Source organism: Megalopta genalis, chromosome 4 (assembly GCF_051020955.1).
Source record: "Megalopta genalis isolate 19385.01 chromosome 4, iyMegGena1_principal, whole genome shotgun sequence".
NCBI lineage: Eukaryota > Metazoa > Arthropoda > Insecta > Hymenoptera > Halictidae > Megalopta > Megalopta genalis.
The window spans coordinates 11,739,207-11,758,443 of NC_135016.1; the positions used below are offsets into that span (position 1 = coordinate 11,739,207).

Sequence of the window (19,237 nt, forward strand, 5' to 3'; positions counted from 1 at the left end):
ATTGTTCATGGCATAATTTTCGTTTAATAATAGCAGGCGAGTTACGAACCGGAGGTCATTGATCTCGACGGCGAACCACGCTTTTCAATGTAACATACTAAATCATTCGCTACTCCAAACAATTCATTCTCGCGTACCATTGACCATTGTAATATTTCATTCATAATATTCATTGTCCTCTTGCTCGTAGTTTTGATAATGGGAGCTTGTTTATTGAATTGATTTATGAGTTTTAACACTGTTTTTTCTTTCTTATTTCAATTGATTGCTTTAACACTAGATTTGCGGAGCACTGAAAATAACTGTTCTTTATTAGTACCATTGACCATTGTAATATTTCATTCATAATATTCATTGTCCTCTTGCTCGTAGTTTTGATAATGAGAGCTTGTTTATTGAATTGATTTATGAGTTTTAACACTGTTTTCTTTTCTTATTTCAATTGATTGCTTTAACACTAGATTTGCAGAGCACTGAAAATAACTGTTCTTTATTAGTACCATTGACCATTGTAATATTTCATTCATAATATTCATTGTCCTCTTGCTCGTAGTTTTGATAATGAGAGCTTGTTTATTGAATTGATTTATGAGTTTTAACACTGTTTTCTTTTCTTATTTCAATTGATTGCTTTAACGCTAGATTTACGGAGCACTGAAAGCAACTGTTCTATATTAGCTTATAAAAGCAACAATAAGACACTTATTCTGATTTTTGACGAGTGTTATTATTAGAATTTGAATAATTGTAAATGAAAAATTGACTCGTCACGTTACGTAAAGCTAGCGTTAATAAACTGTGCTGGTAAAATTGCTTCAAAAATAGAATACAAAAGAGAAACTTCTTTAACACTTGGACGACGGGACTCGAGCTCATTTGGATCCCGGGTACAAACATTGTTTGGCTACCTAGTTTCGAACTGAAATCAAAATAAAATCAAGCAGAAATCACCGTCGAAACTTTGTAAATTGTTCGGTCGCCCGAGCGCGTAATCGCGACTTTCGAAACTAGAAATCGCGAGAAAGGAGAAGAAGAAACGACAAGCAAGACGGCAGATAATAACTGCAGCTGACGTCTCATCGCGGTAGAATCCAGAATTTTGAATTAACCGGAAAGTACTCGTCGCGCCGGGGCGAGAAACGTCCTCAATTTATTCCCGCCGCTGGTGTAGATGCACTTCTAGAACCACGGGAATCGGAAATTAAGGAACGGATCGATACCAATAAAATCGAGAGGTGGCCAAACGAAAGATCCTTCCCTAGATATTGATCCCGCGGCACCTGTGTCGATCGATCATTTCGCCCGGAGTCGACGCAATACCATCTGAAACCGTATATTTGAGCTAAAACTGCATAATTGTTACTTATACAGGGAGGTCCACGCAACTTCTGCACCTCCTGGAACTTTCAAAATAGACTCTTGCCATTCGCTTAAAATAATTTTTGGTCGCGATTATATCCAGAAATCCGTGTCTTTAATTCATTAATGTATTTATTTTACCGCGCCAAATATATTAGAAATAATGCAACAATTATGATTTGCGATCTTTCATCGTGATTTTATTTTACTTCGAACGAAAAGTGTGCCGTGGACATCCAAAGAAAGTAAACAACATAAATTTCTCAGTCAATTTTACAACAAAAACGAATCTTCTAGAAAATTAAGTTGGAAAAAGACAAAGTGGAATCGTCGCTCTTTAAAATCAGCCAGACAGAACATTGTAACGTTATGTTTAACAATGTTGCACGCGCTCGAAAATCGATACATTTCCGCCAACAATTTACTGACCTCTAAATCCAACGCACCAAAGCGCGTCGCTGAATTTATCGTTGCAAGCTGTTGCAACAAAATTTTATGCAGCTGCCTCTGACAAGGTTTAACTTAGCGAACAGTGCAGATGTAAAAGTCTGTATGAATGTAAACAAATATAAGGAATTCGAAAAACGAAATAGCTTTGGACATTGAACATTTGCAGATAAAAAGCAGCGTTTTTCATAAAAGGACAGAATTTTCTCTGTAACCTGTATACTTCGAAGTACATGGAAGAAAGTCTCGAAAATGATCCAGAGTTCGATATTTTATCAAAACCTGATATACAGGTTGTTCCAAAAATGTCTCGCAATCCGAAAGTAGCGAGTTCCTTAGGTCATTCGAAGCAACTTTTTCCTTTACAAAAATTTTCTCAGAGGTACCGTTAACGAGTTATTAACGAAAAACAGTGACCAATGAGAGGCGAGCTCAACTGGCGCGAGGCGACAGAGCCAATGAGCGGAACTGGGCTTCGTGCGCTGGTTGGCTGGGCCGCCTCGCGTCAGCCGTACTCGATTCTTATTGGTCACTGTTTTTCGTTAATAACTCGTTAACGGTGCCTCGGAGAAAATTTTTGTAAAGGAAGAAACTGCTTCAAATGATCTGAGGAACCCGCCATTTCCGGATTACGAGACATTTTTAGGACAGTTTGTATATCTGTATGCAACCGCTACTGTCGGACTAGACGAAATTGATGCAAGAAATTGGAAAAAATACTCATATACACCAATTACGCCCTATGACGTCAAAAATGCATTTCCAGCTTCCAAATTATTCTCTTCAACGTACAAAATTTAGAACAAATTACAGTTACATATTGCAATGCAAATTACAATAAGTAATATCCATTATTTTGCATACATGTTGCATATATTTTTGCATATGCCATCCATACATTTAGCATATTAATTGTGCATAAAGATCAGCTGTCTATTGAACGTGATTTCTCTCGATTTCCATACTGCATCTCTGAAAAGGTTGCGATTCGTTCGTTGTCTCGAAATTGGAACGATGAGACGAAAACTTTCGCATTCACTCCGATCTGGTCTATGGAAATGGACCACTCTGCCGTGGTTAGCGTCTTCGAGGGATCCGTTCCTATCTTTCTCGATTGCCTCGAGTCGGTTCCCCGCGACCATAAGAAACTGGCATTACCGTGCTCGAAGATCCGTGAAAATAAAGTCCGGCCAGACCGTGCGAACAGGACGAGCGAGATTGAACCGGGCGGATAGAGCTGATCGAATGCAGGTCGATCTATCTCGCAGCAGCATCCGCTCAAAAGCTGGCCCCGGCATTCCTATTGTTCCACGGTCACGCCTACGCCCAACAGAATATCCATCCGCATCGGTGCTATGTAAACAAGCTCGACGGTCACCAAGCCGCCGAAAGCACGGGCCGACGCTTTCCAGCTACACGTGAAAAGATCTTGATTAGGTTTTCCGGGATTTAGAAGTGCTGTTGCGCTGGTTACGCGGACGACACCGAATCAAGGCGATTGTGAATCTAATTAAATCGCGGAACGACGCGATCCGTTGATTGCCGGGCCATTTATTGTCCTGTTCCCCATGACTCTCGATTGATTTACGCGCACAGAGCGACGCGGAACGGGGATAGGCACTTTTCCCACGGTTCATCGAACGATTTATCGTGCGTCGGATTTATCGCAAGATCTTTCGCTTTGATCAAAGCCTGCCGTTCACCTTTGTTTCTTCTTTTTGCGTTTATTTCGAGGAATTTTTGCAGCTTTATCGAAGCTCCAGATTGACGCGAGTTTTAGTAATTGATGATTGGAAAATGTTTCGGAAGGTCGAACGGTGAAATATTATTTTACTGGATAGTTTTATGTTGGTATCCATAGATTTATTATTATGTAGGGTAATGTATTATACAGGGTGTTCCGCAATTATTTTAACAGCCGAAAATGAGGGCTAGCTGAGGTCATTTGAGGTAACTTTTTCCTTTGCGAAAATGCAATCTGCGGCTTTGTTTACGAGTTATTAGCGGAAAACACTGACCAATGAGAGGTGACGGCGCGAAGTTCGAGAGCCCGCAGCACGAGGCTTTGACAGATGGTCGGGACGGACTCGAGCCGCGTTCGAAGTATTGAACAAATCACAAAGCAAGAACTTCCCGGATTTTTTTTTACCACGTAACAGTGATATTTTTAAGAAAAATGCTGTTCACCTTTACTTTAGAACGTCTGAAGAATTTAACTAATTTTTCGGACCCGAAATGGTAAGTAATTTAACCGTGACGGCCGTTTTAATTTTCTAGTGTGCATGACACCTTGTGTGTAACATATGAAATTTGTATGCAAGGTGTACAGTGAAGATTAACAAAGTACATAAATGATATTTTAATTTAAATAATTCCGTGTCCGAACAGAGTTCTACGAATGATTCACAAAGCTAATTTAATAAATAATAGTTGTGTTAAAGGACGTAAGGGATATGTTTGTTAGAGAAATATGACGGATATTATCAATAACCTTGACATATCTTAAAAATTTCATATGTTCACCTTGACATAACCCTGGCATAACCTTGTCATGACCTAGACATGACCTTCACATAACCTTGACATCAAGGTTATATCAAGGTTATGTCAAGGTCATGTCAAGGTTATGTCAAGGTCATGTCAAGGTTATGTCAAGGTTATATCAAGGTTATGTCTAGGTCATATAAAGGTTATGTCAAGGTCAATAATTCCGTGTCCGAGCACAGTTCAACGAATGATTCGCAAAGCTAATTTAATAAATAATAATCGTGTTAAAGGACGTAAGGGATATCTTTGTTAGAGAAATATGAAGAATATTATCAATAACCTTGACATATCATAAAAATTTCATATGTTCACCTTGACATAACCTTGTCATGACCTTGACATAACCTTGATATAAGATGAAGGAATTAATTAAGAATTAATATACATATATGAAGGAATTAATTAGTACTAAATAGAGCACCGACAGTGATTTGTCACCATCCCGAATAGATGGTTATTTCCGCGTATATTGTAACAATCCATGCATTAATTTCGAGCTAGTCGAGACTACATCGCTTTATTTTAGCGGAGCAAACAAAGGAAAGAAATGTTACGCTCTCGGCATGCAAATATCCGTTCGGAAATGACTGAAAATTGTCACGTCCGGTAACGAGTCAGTTTTCGATGGCGAAGTTTTTTGAGTTTCCAATGTTGCAGCGTTCAACTAACGACCGCGTTTGATGTAGCAAACCGTGAAAATACTCGATCGTTCACGTCCACTTATGCAGTTTAATCATCATGTAATTACAGTGTTGCTGGTAATCACTGGGAAACGCTTGCACAGCCTTGTTATTTCTCCCAGCAATTTCACACTAAACGTCGGTAAATTGTATCAGGTTCATAGTGCATTAAATAATATCAGATATATATATATACATTTAGGAAAAATTGGCGATGTCTATTCAATCGAAAACAAATGACATGATTTATGGGAACCTTTAATATCGTTAAAAAGAATTTTTAATAATTAATTGAAAGTAAGCAATAAGTATGATTTTCTTCTGCACGTTCGAGTGTCCATATATTCAGAAATATCAAAGATCAAAGTGTTCTTATACCATCCAGTCAGAGGTAAATTTAATTATATTGAACCTAGAATGCCGGAGCACACATTTACGTCATAATAGATATTAAGGTAATAATTAGTTTAATTAACATTATATGCTCCTGGGTATATGAAGCATTAACACATGAAGGCAATTTAATCATGCAGTAATTAATTACACCGCGGAATTTGGAATCTACAGGCGATGACTGTGTGGTTATAACTTAATGAAATAGTTGTAAGACATGAACAATTGCATGGCTCTGGTATCTTGATAAAGAACGTACTTCTCACATAACTATGAAAGTGATACAGTTAATATTTCCGGTACGACAATCATTCAAGAGATTAATTACACAGTAACCGTACCTTGATCACGTATGATTAGATTTCCTTTCGTTACGCGTTAGCTGCGGTTCGGGGATGCCGGAAACTTTCACACTATCTACCACGCTGAAATCCTAGAGTTATTTTCCTACCTGGAAACAATTCATCACACGGAGCCATACATGCCACACTGTTCCTTATATTATACTATGCCTCCTTAATCATAAACGATCTGATTTATTCCTCTTCTTTGAGTACACAATAGTCTGACCCCGGATAACCATATCTACTCGCTAATCTTAAATTCGTCTCCCACCTGTACTAAAGTCTGATCGCATGCAGACCAATTCTCCTGATAATTTTCTCCACATCGATCATTCAATTAACTGGAATCTTGTTCCATTGAAGAACTCTGTGTGATTATTAGTAGTCAATGCTAACCTAAACTAAATTTAAGGCTTATAGTCTGACCATGGATAGGCTCATACTACTCAAATTTTCAGTGTATTGTTCTAATAATTAACTCGTGAATTAGCTCATTGAATAACTTCATATAAACAATGTAACACATAAATAAGATACAAATATATTAGAAATAATGCAACAATTATGATTTGCGATCTTTCATCGCGATTTTATTTTACTTCGAACGAAAAGTGTGCCGTGGACATCCAAAGAAAGTAAACAACATAAATTTCTCAGTCAATTTTACAACAAAAACGAATCTTCTAGAAAATTAAGTTGGAAGAAAACAAAGTGGAATCGTCGCTCTTTAAAATCAGTCAGGCAGAACATTGTAACATTATGTTTAACAATGTTGTTGTTTCCTTCCCCATTATCCAAGGAATGCATAATAAAATCTATCCAAAAAGACATGTTAGCACAGCATGAAGCAAATTAAAATCCCTAGTTCACGTTACACGCGTATTTGATGTACCGATGTCTGACCATATACAGACCGCTTCCCTTGATGCGTGCACATTGCTGATCCAACGAATTCGCAACTCGTACTGAACACATGCACGAATGCAAGTAGAACATCATTCTGAGAATACTGCATACTGGCTGAATTTCAGTGCTCTCTGTCCGATCACGCATAAACCAGCACCACTGAAATGTCCACTCCAGCATCATCCAATAAACGCGTAATAAATTTCGCTAAATAATTAGTTAAAAATCCCTAACGGAGACAGAGTCCTGAGAAAACTCGCCTACTCTGTGAATGGAATCCTGACGATACAATTACTCCAGCATTCCCGACGTGTTTCATTTCCCAAGTAATCCCAAGTCTCTCGAGTAACCAGTTCGCCGAGTAGCTGGTTTGCCACGAATCGGTCTCTATTCCCTCGACTATCCGTGTAAAAAGAAAATTAGCTGATCGCGCAATCTTTCCATCGGATGCCGAGGTCTCGAAGCGAGTGCACCCTCCATATCTCTTTCTCTCTTCCATCTCTCGAAGTCGTTTCGACTCCCGTTCCAGTGAGATGCGTCGACAGCGATGTACAACGCGCAGTCTACGGATCCCCGAGATATTTGTACAAGAAAATAGCTGTCGCCTTCCCGCACAGACCGTGCAAATGTTTGAGGAAGACTTAGCATGCGGCCAGGTAAGACAGTTTCCGCCCGAGACTATGAATCACGGGGCTCTCGCATACCGTGGCACTTCCTCGGCGACCCCCACGGCTACTTTCTCACCGTCGACTCTATATAACAGAAAAAGCCGAACGATATTTCCCGGCGGGTTGCTTTCTCTCGATGAGAGATCGCGTAATTCGTCTCTGCACACCGGCCCGTGATGTACGGCGAGAGCTCCGAACCTGCAGGTAGCTCTAAGCCAGCCCTCTCTCACTATTTCTCTCTCTCTCTCTCTCTCTCTCTCCCGGTCTCTATTTCTCTCTAGTTTTCTCCCCAGTTTTCTCTCTCACGTACTATCCCTCGTTTCGCTCATTTTTCCCATCCTGTAATTCGTTCCCGGACCGCCCAGCAGCTCGTGAAAGAGGCGCCCAGGCGAACAGGCTTCGAGGAACTGCGGCGAGGGAAGCTTTGTAGCTGCGCGGCCTTTGCGGATCTCTTTTCGCTTTATGAACTACGAGCGACGGCGCGCTGATACGCGTCGAGCTTCATTTAAGGGCGGACAGAATGACTCACTGATGAATTATGACCTTTGGACCCGCAATTTGTTTGCGCGAGCGTCAGGAGAAATGGTTTTCGGGATCGGGACCCCGCGCGGACGGATTCTGTATTATTTTTGTCGTGCTTTGGCGCGAATGTAACGCCACGGCTGTATATACCGGGTGGTCCGGTAAGTATCGATACTAGAATGTGTATACGGTATTTATGAAGAAACTCTTCGTGGATAGAAGTTTATCTCAGTTTATAATTTTTTACCAATTATTTAACGAAGTTTATTGCGTATTTATTGGACGATGTTGCAGGAGAAATTTCAGTAGTGTAAACTTGCATGTGATCAGACAGCAATTATTGCAATTTCTGCGGATTATATTCTATTTTGTATATTCAATGGGGTCAGAGTTGGGCATTATTCCTTTCGCTTCGAATATATATATTTATATATTATATTATATCATTATATTATATTATATTATATTATATTATATTATATTATATTATATTATATTATATTATATTATATTATATTATATTATATTATATTATATTATATTATATTATATTATATTATATTATATTATATTATATTATATTATATTATATTAAATAAATATATTAAAGATATTTATTTAAGATAATTATCAGAATTAATTCCTGTTAGTCGAATATTTTACGATTTCTAGGCCTGTTTAGAAATTGATTATTTTCAAGGAAATCATAAGACTTTTTTCGTATACGGATTTACTAATATTTAAAGTACAAAAATTATCTTTTTAAAGAAAAATAATAAAAATTACACGAGCTATGTTTGGCCAAACAAAAGTATAGTGTAAAACAATGCGTTGCTGGTGCTCACAATTCCGACCGTTTCATTGATCTGAAACAAATCAAATGACACCTTGTTTAGTATGAACATGACTATAGCGTGGATCACTATAAATGACAGATTTCGATCATTAAAAACACAGCAGCACTTTGAAGTTTAAATATTGTTTTTCCTCGATTTTATCAGTCTGCGACACACTTTCAAAAAATATGAAAGAGATATAATAACATTTCGCAAACCGTGGATCGTGCAATAACGGAATGTCTACCGAAGATAGCAAGTCTCCGCAAGCGCCAAAAAGCCTAAAAATCGCGTTAACGCTGAAAGTGTTACCAGTACCCGAAAGCCGTTAGCTTGATCAGTGTGACGTCCTCCGGGATTAGGTCAATGTTTCACGCGAGTTTTACCCCCGTTGAGATCTGGGTTAAGTGCGATCCAGCCAGGTCAATGAGAAACGAAAAAGATCGCAGTAAAAATTAATCGTCAATTCGGCGGCAGTTCACCGGTAGCTCGAGTTTTGAGCCGGGCGATTTGCAGGGGATTATCTCGGAACACGAAGGAAAGGGAAACCTTAAGGCTGCGTAGCGACGAAGGTCAGCCGTTCACGGCGATGAATTAATTCCGAGTTCGCAGGAAGGGGAGGTACACTGGTTGGATTATTAGAGGGAACGTTCGAAAGTTTCATCCAGCCTTAATCTCTCCCCGTGGCTCGTTAATTCAGGAGCACACGCCCGGCCGAACGTTAACCGGAGCCTTTGTCTACACTGTGAAAGAATGTGGAGCACGACGTGCACGACAAGCACGAACCGCCGGACACATGGACACGCAGCGAACTTTCGCGGAAGTTCGTTGAAATTCTGCAGCCTGTCACTCATCCGACCCCCGCCGCGAGTTAGAGGGAAGGAACGGGTCCACGCAGGCTAATGTGCTCACAGTCGAAAGTTTTCTTCCAAACGTCACACGCGGTTTCTGCCTACGGTAATATATTCTTGTCACGGCTGACCCGCTAGTTTTTGATAAACTTCTCCTTGGACTGTTGCAAACACTTTCCATATTTCTGTTTAATGTGACGAAGTTTCATTGCGCGGGAATCGGCAACGAAATGGTCGGAACAGCCGTCACTGGGTTCACGTTCCTTTCTCCGCAGTGCCGCAATTTTTGAAATCGTTAGTCATGCTCAGATTACAGTCGTAGATTATTGGAGGAATGAGAGATATATCGAAGTATATTTACAATGTGTTGCACGTACGGTGAAACGTACAGAAAGGTGCAACCACGATCAAATATATTCACAGTGCTGCAAATATATCCAAATATAGTTCAGAATGTTAGAGATATATTAAAATATATTTTGGCAGGTTCGAAATACGTGTGTCGATATTTACGAGAGTGGAAGAAATTAAAAAGAATATTGGCAGGGAAGTCAAATGTACCTGAACATATTTCAAAATATAATAAATACAACAAAATATTTTTACACAGTTGCAAAGCGCAATGTAATGTATTCACGATGTTGCAAAATACATAGCTTGCAAATAGGTTAAAATGTGGTACAAAAGTACAGGATATATTAAATTGTATTTACGAAAAACAGCAAGGAATATTTATATATATTTACAAAATTGCGAGATGAAGTAAAATATATTTTAAAAACTGCATGGGCAAATATTTTAGCATGTGAAACGTGTGGAAATATTTTAGAAGCATGCAAAATATATTATGATAATTTTACGAAGCTGTTAAGTACATTAAGACATATTCAGGAAGCAAAATATATTCAAATATGTTTCCAAAGGTTACAAATGCATTAACATATTTTTGAAAACTGCAAAGCGTATCAAGATATTCCGACAGAGCTGCAAAACACATTCAGATAAATTCTTAAAATTGCAAATGAATTAATAGATATTAAAGCGTTGCGAAATACATGAATATATCTTGAAACCTTGCAAAATGCATGAACAGATTTTAAAACGTTGCAAAACATAGTAGCAAAAATAATATTAAAGCATCCGCAGAGCAGCAAAATATATTCAAATCAATATCCGAAATTGCAAAATGCATTAACGTATCTTTAAACATTGTGAAATACGCCAAGATATCTTGACAAAACTGAAAACTTCATTAAAACATATTCGCGGAACTGCGATACATGTATACGAAGGTGCACGCAAATGTTGCAGCATATCGTTGCAAGCGCCGCTGATGGGCATTGCGCGCAAATGTCATGCACAAATGTTGCATGCTCGCGGAAGTGAATTCACGGGGTAGCAAAGCGGATTCCCGTGGTTTCAAGAAGCCCGCGGAGCGCATTAAAATGCATGCACAATGCAGCAAAAATGCAGCGAGTGCCACTAATTCCTGTAGGAAGAAAAATCCCGCAGCGGCGATCAATCTTCAACGCCGTTGAACCTGTTACAGATAATTCACGCGTTGTTGACAGCAATGCACGGTAGAATTGTTGCAACCGTATGCAGTACGCGACCCCGGGGCGAAATTTCGCGGGAACATGAGCGCGTGCAATTTCCCCGGTCGAATGGCCACGGTAAACGAATCTCGGCGGGAAAACGCGCCGCGTAAACTTCAACGTAACGTCATAAATTACGGAGGAGGTTTAACGTTCTTCCATCCACGATTTGCTTCGGCGTCATAGTGCGGATATAGCTGCAGCGAATATATAAGCCGGGGATACGATTCAACAGGTGCTACTGTAACATGCTAAACTATGAAGACTCGGAGAGGCGGTGATTGTGTGTGCGCGTGTGTGTGTGTGTGTGCACGCGCGCGCGTTATGCGAGCCGAACAAACCGGCGGAAAAGATTCCCGTTAACGTCGGAAGAGGATTAAATTGATGAAAGGCTTCGACAGGATCTCGCTCATGTACGTTCCGAATAATTCTCTCGGACACAAAAGCAGCTGAACTTGTCACGGCCGCTCTGCGAGAATTATTATTCTTCCCTTTTTTTCGACTCTTTCAAACTCGGGAAATTAAACCGTGCCGGAGCCACGTAAGCCATTCTTTCTGAGCAATTAGGACTCGTGAGGATAATTGAACGCTTCGATTGTATACTACGATGTGAAATTGTTTTTTGTTCCTCGCCGACCTTCGAAACAGAATTTTTTCCGGAATTTGACGGTAAATTGTTCGTTCGTTCCTTGAAGCGGTTTAATTCTGAAACGATCTCGAACGTACGAATCGTGTCAGCTGGAAGTATCGTAGACAAGAAATCTTTATGGAAGATCCTTATACGAAATCTTTATACGAGATCTTTATACAGGATGTTCATGCAAGGTCTTTATGCAAATTCCTACTTTTATTCTTTGTTTTATGGGCACTTGAAGATAGGAAAAATTTCTTGCATCGGCTGGAAGATTCCTTATGACAGGACTACCGGTCTTTATGCATTTGTGACGTGTACAAATTTTTAAGATGTAAAGAAATGAGGGAAACTTTTTCTTAGTGCTATTTCTTTCTTTTTTTAATGTAACATATGAAAATGAAAATTTGTTTTTAGAATGTAAAAGAAACGAAGGAAATATTCCATTAATACTATTTTCGTAATATAACGTGTGAGAATGAAAATTTGCATTAAGGTCCGCAGTCTGCTTACGACAAACATTAGCTAATTACACAAGGAACACCTTGCACCATAATCTTATTCGCAGTTGCGTAATCAAACGATATAATTTTTGTATCCGGTACATTTCCATGTATTTCCATTCATACAATTTGATAACAGAATGATCAGACATTATTTCGATTTAGCAAAAACGAACATATAGTAATTTCTCCCGGAAGTGCCAAATTTCGGGTTGCTGAGAATTTCCATGTGCTAGTCCTATGTCTACGTGATTTATTCCTACGTCGATGCTAAGGATTGACGAAGTCGGTTAATCATGTGATGCAGCATGCGACGCGAATTCCCAGAAGACAACTAGGTACGTGACCGCCGAATCGTGGCATGTGGCCTCCGAATTGCTTTTGCATCGTGTCATCTGGCCTCCGAATTGCCTTCGAATCGTAGCATGTGTCCTCCGAATTGCCTTTGTTCATGTCATGTGGCCTCCGAATTGCCTTCGAATCGTGTCATGTGGCCTCCGAATTGCCTTCTAACCATGGCATCTGGTGTCCGAATTGCCTTCGAATCGTGGCATCTGGTCTCCGAATTGCCTTCGAATCGTGGCATCTGGCCTCCGAATTACTTTTGCATCGTGCCATGTGACCTCCGAATTGCCTTTGAATCGTGGCATCTGATCTCCGAATTGTTTTTGAATCGTATCACGTGGCCTCCGAATTGCCTTCGTACCGTGGCATCTGGTCTCCGAATTGCCTTCAAATCGTGGCATCTGGTCTCCGAATTGCCTTCAAATCGTGGCATCTGGTCTCCGAATTGCCTTCGAATCGTGTCATGTGGCCTCCGAATTGCTTTCGTATCGTGTCATGTGGCCTCCGAATTGCCTTTAAATCGTGGCATCTGATCTCCGAATTGTTTTTGAATCGTATCACGTGGCCTCCGAATTGCCTTCGAACCGTGGCATCTGGTCTCCGAATTGCCTTCAAATCGTGGCGTCTGGTCTCCGAATTGCCTTCGAATCGTGGCAAAAAATTAGAAATAAAAAAGTTAAGACATCGTTTTTATTCTAACATTACTATATATATTCATATTAATACATACCGGCATGCTGGCCATTGTCTTTTTTCTGCCGACTGCCCCGAGTTCCTACAAAAACGAACCGCGAGGCCCGATGAATCACGACTTAGTATTCTCAGATCTGCCGGTTTCAATTCCGACCACCGAACATTTGTGGGAGAAATTACTCTAACACCCATATTCAGTGGATTACGTATAAAATATTCGGCACGAGTCACGAAATTAAAATACAACGAATCACTCGAACAATACCACGAATGAATCATCATCAAGATTCGTCAAAAAATGAATATGACTTCACGATAATTATTAAAAGCAATAGCACTGATTCGAGTCACAATGCTTTTCCGTTTCGATAATTCTGTAAACCGCGTTAGCATACTAATCCCTGTAGCCGCGATCCGCAGTTTAGCGGCTCATTAATCTTCCTTCCGCATTCCGTGGCATCGTACCGCGGTAATCTAGCGTCGCTTAGCGATTAAATACGAACAAGTGCCGGTCGGCTGTCAAAACGGATCTCCTCGGATCCGAAATAAAACCGCGTCGGCTATTGGAATCAATTAACTCGAACGACGCAGATGAAATGTTTGCACGTCGTCGTCGATGTTTCCCGCTGGCTCGGAAACGGGGGGCTGCTCGTTTCGCTGAAACACCGTCGACATTACCATAAACTGATTAATCGATCCGAAATAACGGGCGCAATAACGAAACAATTTGCACCGGCCATAAATCAAACTCATTACCATATTAATTTGAGGCGGCGAACGAAACCGTACCCAGGCATCGACGGGGCACGTCGAACGCCGGATGAGACCGGCTTTATTACTCCGATGCGCGCGACACTATGAATTTTTGATGCGCTTAACTAATTAATTTAACCCTCCTCCTCCCCCCTCCTCCTTCCTCTTGCGCATTGGCCTGTGAAAAGCCTTTCGACGGTTTACGGATAATGACTACCGTAAAAACGGTTCGGTATTCTCTGGAAGAAACATAATCTATGCACTACTATGTCACAAACGTAGTGTAGCCTTCGGGCAGAAATTTTTTATTAACCCCAGCACACTTAGGGGAGGATCAAAGATTGTCAACGGAATTTTAAAGATGTATTTTTGTCCTAAAAATGTTCTTGCATTTCATTTTTGCCTTAATAGGTACGTAAATGTATTATTTAAAACAGTATTGTGTAGATAAATATACCTCGAACAGAAAAAGATAATATTTACAGCACTTTTTCTTGTACGGATGGAAAACCAATAAAATTGCAAGAGCTTTTAACTGATTTACACGATTGGTAAAAAATTGCATCGTGAATTCCTCTAATCTTCATTATCACGTTGATCGTAAAGCAATATGCATGAAAAAATCCTTCGAAACCGAAATAATTTTGTTCGCTGAAAATCGAGTCGTGAAATTGTTTACAGCGATTATTGAAACAGTCCTCTCGATCACGTTATATCGCAAATTCCAAATCGCAATGAAATGTTGATTTTCGCGGAATATGAAATGATATTGCAAATCACGCATGTCGATACGAAGCAGAAATCGAGACAAAAATGGAAATAATATTAATCTGCAGCTTGAGCTGAAACAGTTTCTTGCCTACGTGTTTAATGCAAATGCATAAACACCTGCAGTGTAGTAATAGTTTCTTGGCAGGGTTCCAAGAGCAATTTTAGTCCCCTCGTAAATTGAAGATAAATAATGGAACCGGTAACAAGAAGTGCACTGGGTTTCGTAGCATGTGGGCTTAATTTCTGAGACGTACTACTCGGACATAAAATTAACTAACAGCAGAACCAACTGTGGCATAAATGCAAATCGGAAGCACAGAGCTGCCGACGATCAATCGTCGATCATCGCAGGGAAACGTGAACGTATATAATAATTCTTTCATGTTCGCGCCAAAAAAGAAACACACGGTATATTAGTAAAAAGTACACCGAGCGAATAAACACAGTGAACAAATAACGAAAATACACCGACGTGGATAAACATTACTTTCACGTTCCGTTCGATTTGTAAAATTCTTTAGGAAATATTTTTAAACCAACGTTTACGTTATCTCATTTTTCATTTCGTAGGATCGACAGTTTCATGTTTGCGAAGTGGTGAAACACGCTGTTGAAAATTTATCTTGGACATTTTCTTTGATTATGAACTTCAATTGAATAATCTTTTCAATGGGGAATATTTTTAAAATTCTGAATGAAAGAGTTCCTCACATTTAATGTAACCGGGTCTCGAGCATCGGTCTATACATTTTGAAGGAGCACCGAGGCGAAATTATAGGGACGAGGAGATACGATATTTCAGAAGGAAAAAGGTATCCCCACTCTGGATCCATTGTTAAATTTCGTTGAACGGACAGGCTTCAATTAAATTACACCGCGAGAGCCGGTCATCTTGGCTCTCCTTGCTCATTATGAGAATTCCCAGCTTTATGCAGATTGGTTCATTATGGTCCCAAATCAGGTAATACATTAAACATTCTTCGAGCCTCCGCAATCCCGCGAGGGGTTGCCTATTGAATCAAGGGAATGCTGGAAAATTCGTTGCTCTCCCAGGCGACATTCTTGTTAAAGAAGTTTCGTAATAAGAAAAGAAATTTAAGTTGGTACACACTATGGAAAGATCCTCTTCGCTTCTTGAATGCATAATTTATTGACACCTTCCAGCATTTGCTTAATTTCATTCAAATTACGGCTAGGGATGTCGCAGATATTTGTTGATAAGTACAGCAACTTTGACTCGTCATTCAACAAGATCAGAATGTAGTTTAATCATTTTTTGTGGAATTATTATTGAAAAGAAAATTTCTACAGTTGAAATATAATTATATTTATTAAACCAATAGGCTGCAGACTGTTGTGTGTTAAAACAGTACAGAAATTAATGTTTATTTATTTTCATGCACAATTGAAATTAATAAGAATACAGAAAAGAATATTCTATTTAGCACCTGCTTCTCGCAATCGCTGCAGAACGCTTCTGCATTCTGATGTGTACGATGTAATTTGTGCTTCATTTTCAATGCATAGACTCGACGAAATCATTTTTTGCTGCCCTCTGATTTCGATCGAATAACATAAATCGAGTTGTAGCAACGGCGACGAGAATGAAATGCCAGCCTTAATTTATTTTTGGCACGAGGAATCAATTGCTTTCCAAATATAATTTCTTGCCGCGCCGTGATTGTGATGAAACAATGTAAATCGGGGCAACGAAGTAGCAACGGGCACGTAAAATATGAAGTCACGTTTCGAAGTTCGTCGAGATACAGACGAAGCGTAAAATTGTAACACGGGCCCGTCGAAAAATTACCAGGAAAGGAGTCATCGAGAATTCCGTCACGCGATGCAGAACCGATACGGCCCACATTCCCGTTTCCGATCGTCACGGAAAGATACACGGAACCTTGGAATTGAGTTTCCCGTTTCGGCAAACTTCTTCGCGAAACCGGTGACCGAAACTTCCATCGAGACTTGTAAAATACACGGAGGGATTATATTCAAATGTTCGCCCAAATGAAACACAGGGACTAAGGAGTTCCTTTGAGCTGACAATCTGTTCCCTCGTTTCCAATATCGGGGTATTCTTTCCAATTTCGGCCGCGACATGAACTTATGCTTCGATGAATTCCCATCATTTTCAGAAAGCTATTAACCTATTTAACACAAAATCAATTTCACGCTATCGAATTTGTTTATATTTTGGGAATTGTTGAAAGTGTGATTGTTGTGCTAGTCACAAGATTCAATTTAAAATGGAAATACCGTAAATCTTAATGACTATTAATATCTGGCAGAAATACAATCATTTATGCTGAACAATGATCCTAAAAAAGATCGTTAGATTAATTTTGCAGTCGACAATTTTCAGAATTTCAACTTCTAGAAACTTTTGCAAGTCGATAAGATGCAAGGGCGAATAGAATTTAATAGATTAATATGTTTATAGTAAATTGTACTTTCGAAAAATTTTTTAAGTAAATCACAGAACTGGACGAATATTTGTAGTTTGTTTGTTAGTGATGTGATCAATAATGATATGAACATGGAAGGTACAATGTTTACGATTAGGGTGTTCCATTAAATTTGTGATGATCGTCTGACCACATACAGACCACTTCCACTCACGCTTTAATATCTTATGTATTCCGGCTTTTGTATACGCCTGGCTGTGCCCTTCCATTCAATTTTGCATACTGTACCTGTTGCACTAGCTTTGTGCACTTGTCTGACCATGCACGAGCCTCTCCCCTTACTCTCATACATTTCAATTATTACCTTTGGTATCCAGAGATTATTCCCCTGCTGTTTCACGTTTCACATGTATCCTCGCGGTATATGTTATATTTTGTTATAGAGATTCCACTTCTAGTTACGAAATCAAGCATTTAAATGAAATTCTTTTAAATTACGCGCGTTCACAGAACCTCCTGCGAGAAGCAAAATCCTAAAAAGTAAATACAACTCGTAAAATTTCTCATTCCACGGGAAGCTCAAATATTGATACAGCAATTTTAGAAACATTTTATCTGACCATGGCCAGCTCGTGACACTGTCGAGCGTAATTATTCTTTTAAAACACATACTTTCACGAAGTACACGAAAAATTAATGTTGCTACTGAAACAATCCAATTGATAAATAATATGAAAGTCCAGAAAATTTTGTTCATAAATGATGTATAAATGAAAATTTCATTTTTAATAAACAGATAGATTTCATTGATATATTCTAATTTATAATAATACACTTACTTGCAACAAACGTTTGTTAAATAATACAAAAATCCAGAAAATCGTATAAAGCACAAAAGTCCAGAAAATTTTGTTCATAAATGATGTATAAATGAAAATTTCATTTTTAATAAACAGATAGATTTCATTGATATATTCTAATTTATAATAATACATTTACTTGCAACAAACGTTTGTTAAATAATATAAAAATCCAGAAAATCGTATAAAGCACAAAAGTCCAGAAAATTTTGTTCATAAATGATGTATAAATGAAAATTTCATTTTTAATAAACAGATAGATTTCATTGATATATTCTAATTTATAATAATACATTTACTTGCAACAAACGTTTGTTAAATAATATAAAAATCCAGAAAATCGTATAAAGCACAAAAGTCCAGAAAATTTTGTTCATAAATGATGTATAAATGAAAATTTCATTTTTAATAAACAGATAGATTTCATTGATATATTCTAATTTATAATAATACTTTTACTTGCAACAAAAACGTTTGTTAAATAATATAAAAATTCAGAAAATCGTATAAAGCATAAAATGATGAAAAAAAACACAAATAATTGTAGCATAATTTGACAAACGTGCTGCATGTGTCTGATTAACGTCACCTTAATTCACTGTACAATTATTTTTAAAATACGTACACATAAAACATAAAAAGCTGTAGCATCGAAGCGTAGGATTTCGCGAATTGCTTTTGGAATCGAACGAAGCTAACATCACACGTTTATCTTTGTGTTTCAGGGTCAATAAGCAATATTGACGGTGCCGAGTATCACTGCAATAAAACTGCAGTGCGAAAGGTCATCAGCGGTGTCGTCGGTGCCGCCAGCTCTGTCACATCCATCCAAGTGGCGAACCTTCTGCGACTTTTCCGAATACCTCAGGTACGTGCCACGAATCTCGGATACCTTTCACGGTGTTTCCTGATTCGCCTACTTTCCAATCTTGCACACGATGATTCGGAGATCGCGTCAATACATTTCGGTACGTCCTCCAAATTTCCTAATAAAACGGATTTCAAGTAGCACCGTTCTGAAGTGAATTTAAACGCTAAAAGAGGTCAGAAGTTTAACCATATTTTCTCCGAGCTATTTAAACAATTCAAAATAATTTATAAAGTTGGAAAAATTACAGAATT

At 38.8% G+C, this 19,237-nt stretch overlaps 1 protein-coding gene across 1 annotated transcript in view; it reads left to right on the plus strand.

Moving 5' to 3' along the window:
• Glurb (metabotropic glutamate receptor B) overlaps window positions 1-19,237 on the plus strand; it is a 471,226-nt gene that overhangs the window by 358,213 nt on the left and 93,776 nt on the right. The window contains exon 3 of the mRNA XM_076521310.1: window positions 18,841-18,983. Within this exon, the coding sequence (XP_076377425.1) occupies window positions 18,841-18,983 (143 nt within the window). The remainder of the gene's footprint in view (window positions 1-18,840; window positions 18,984-19,237) is intronic.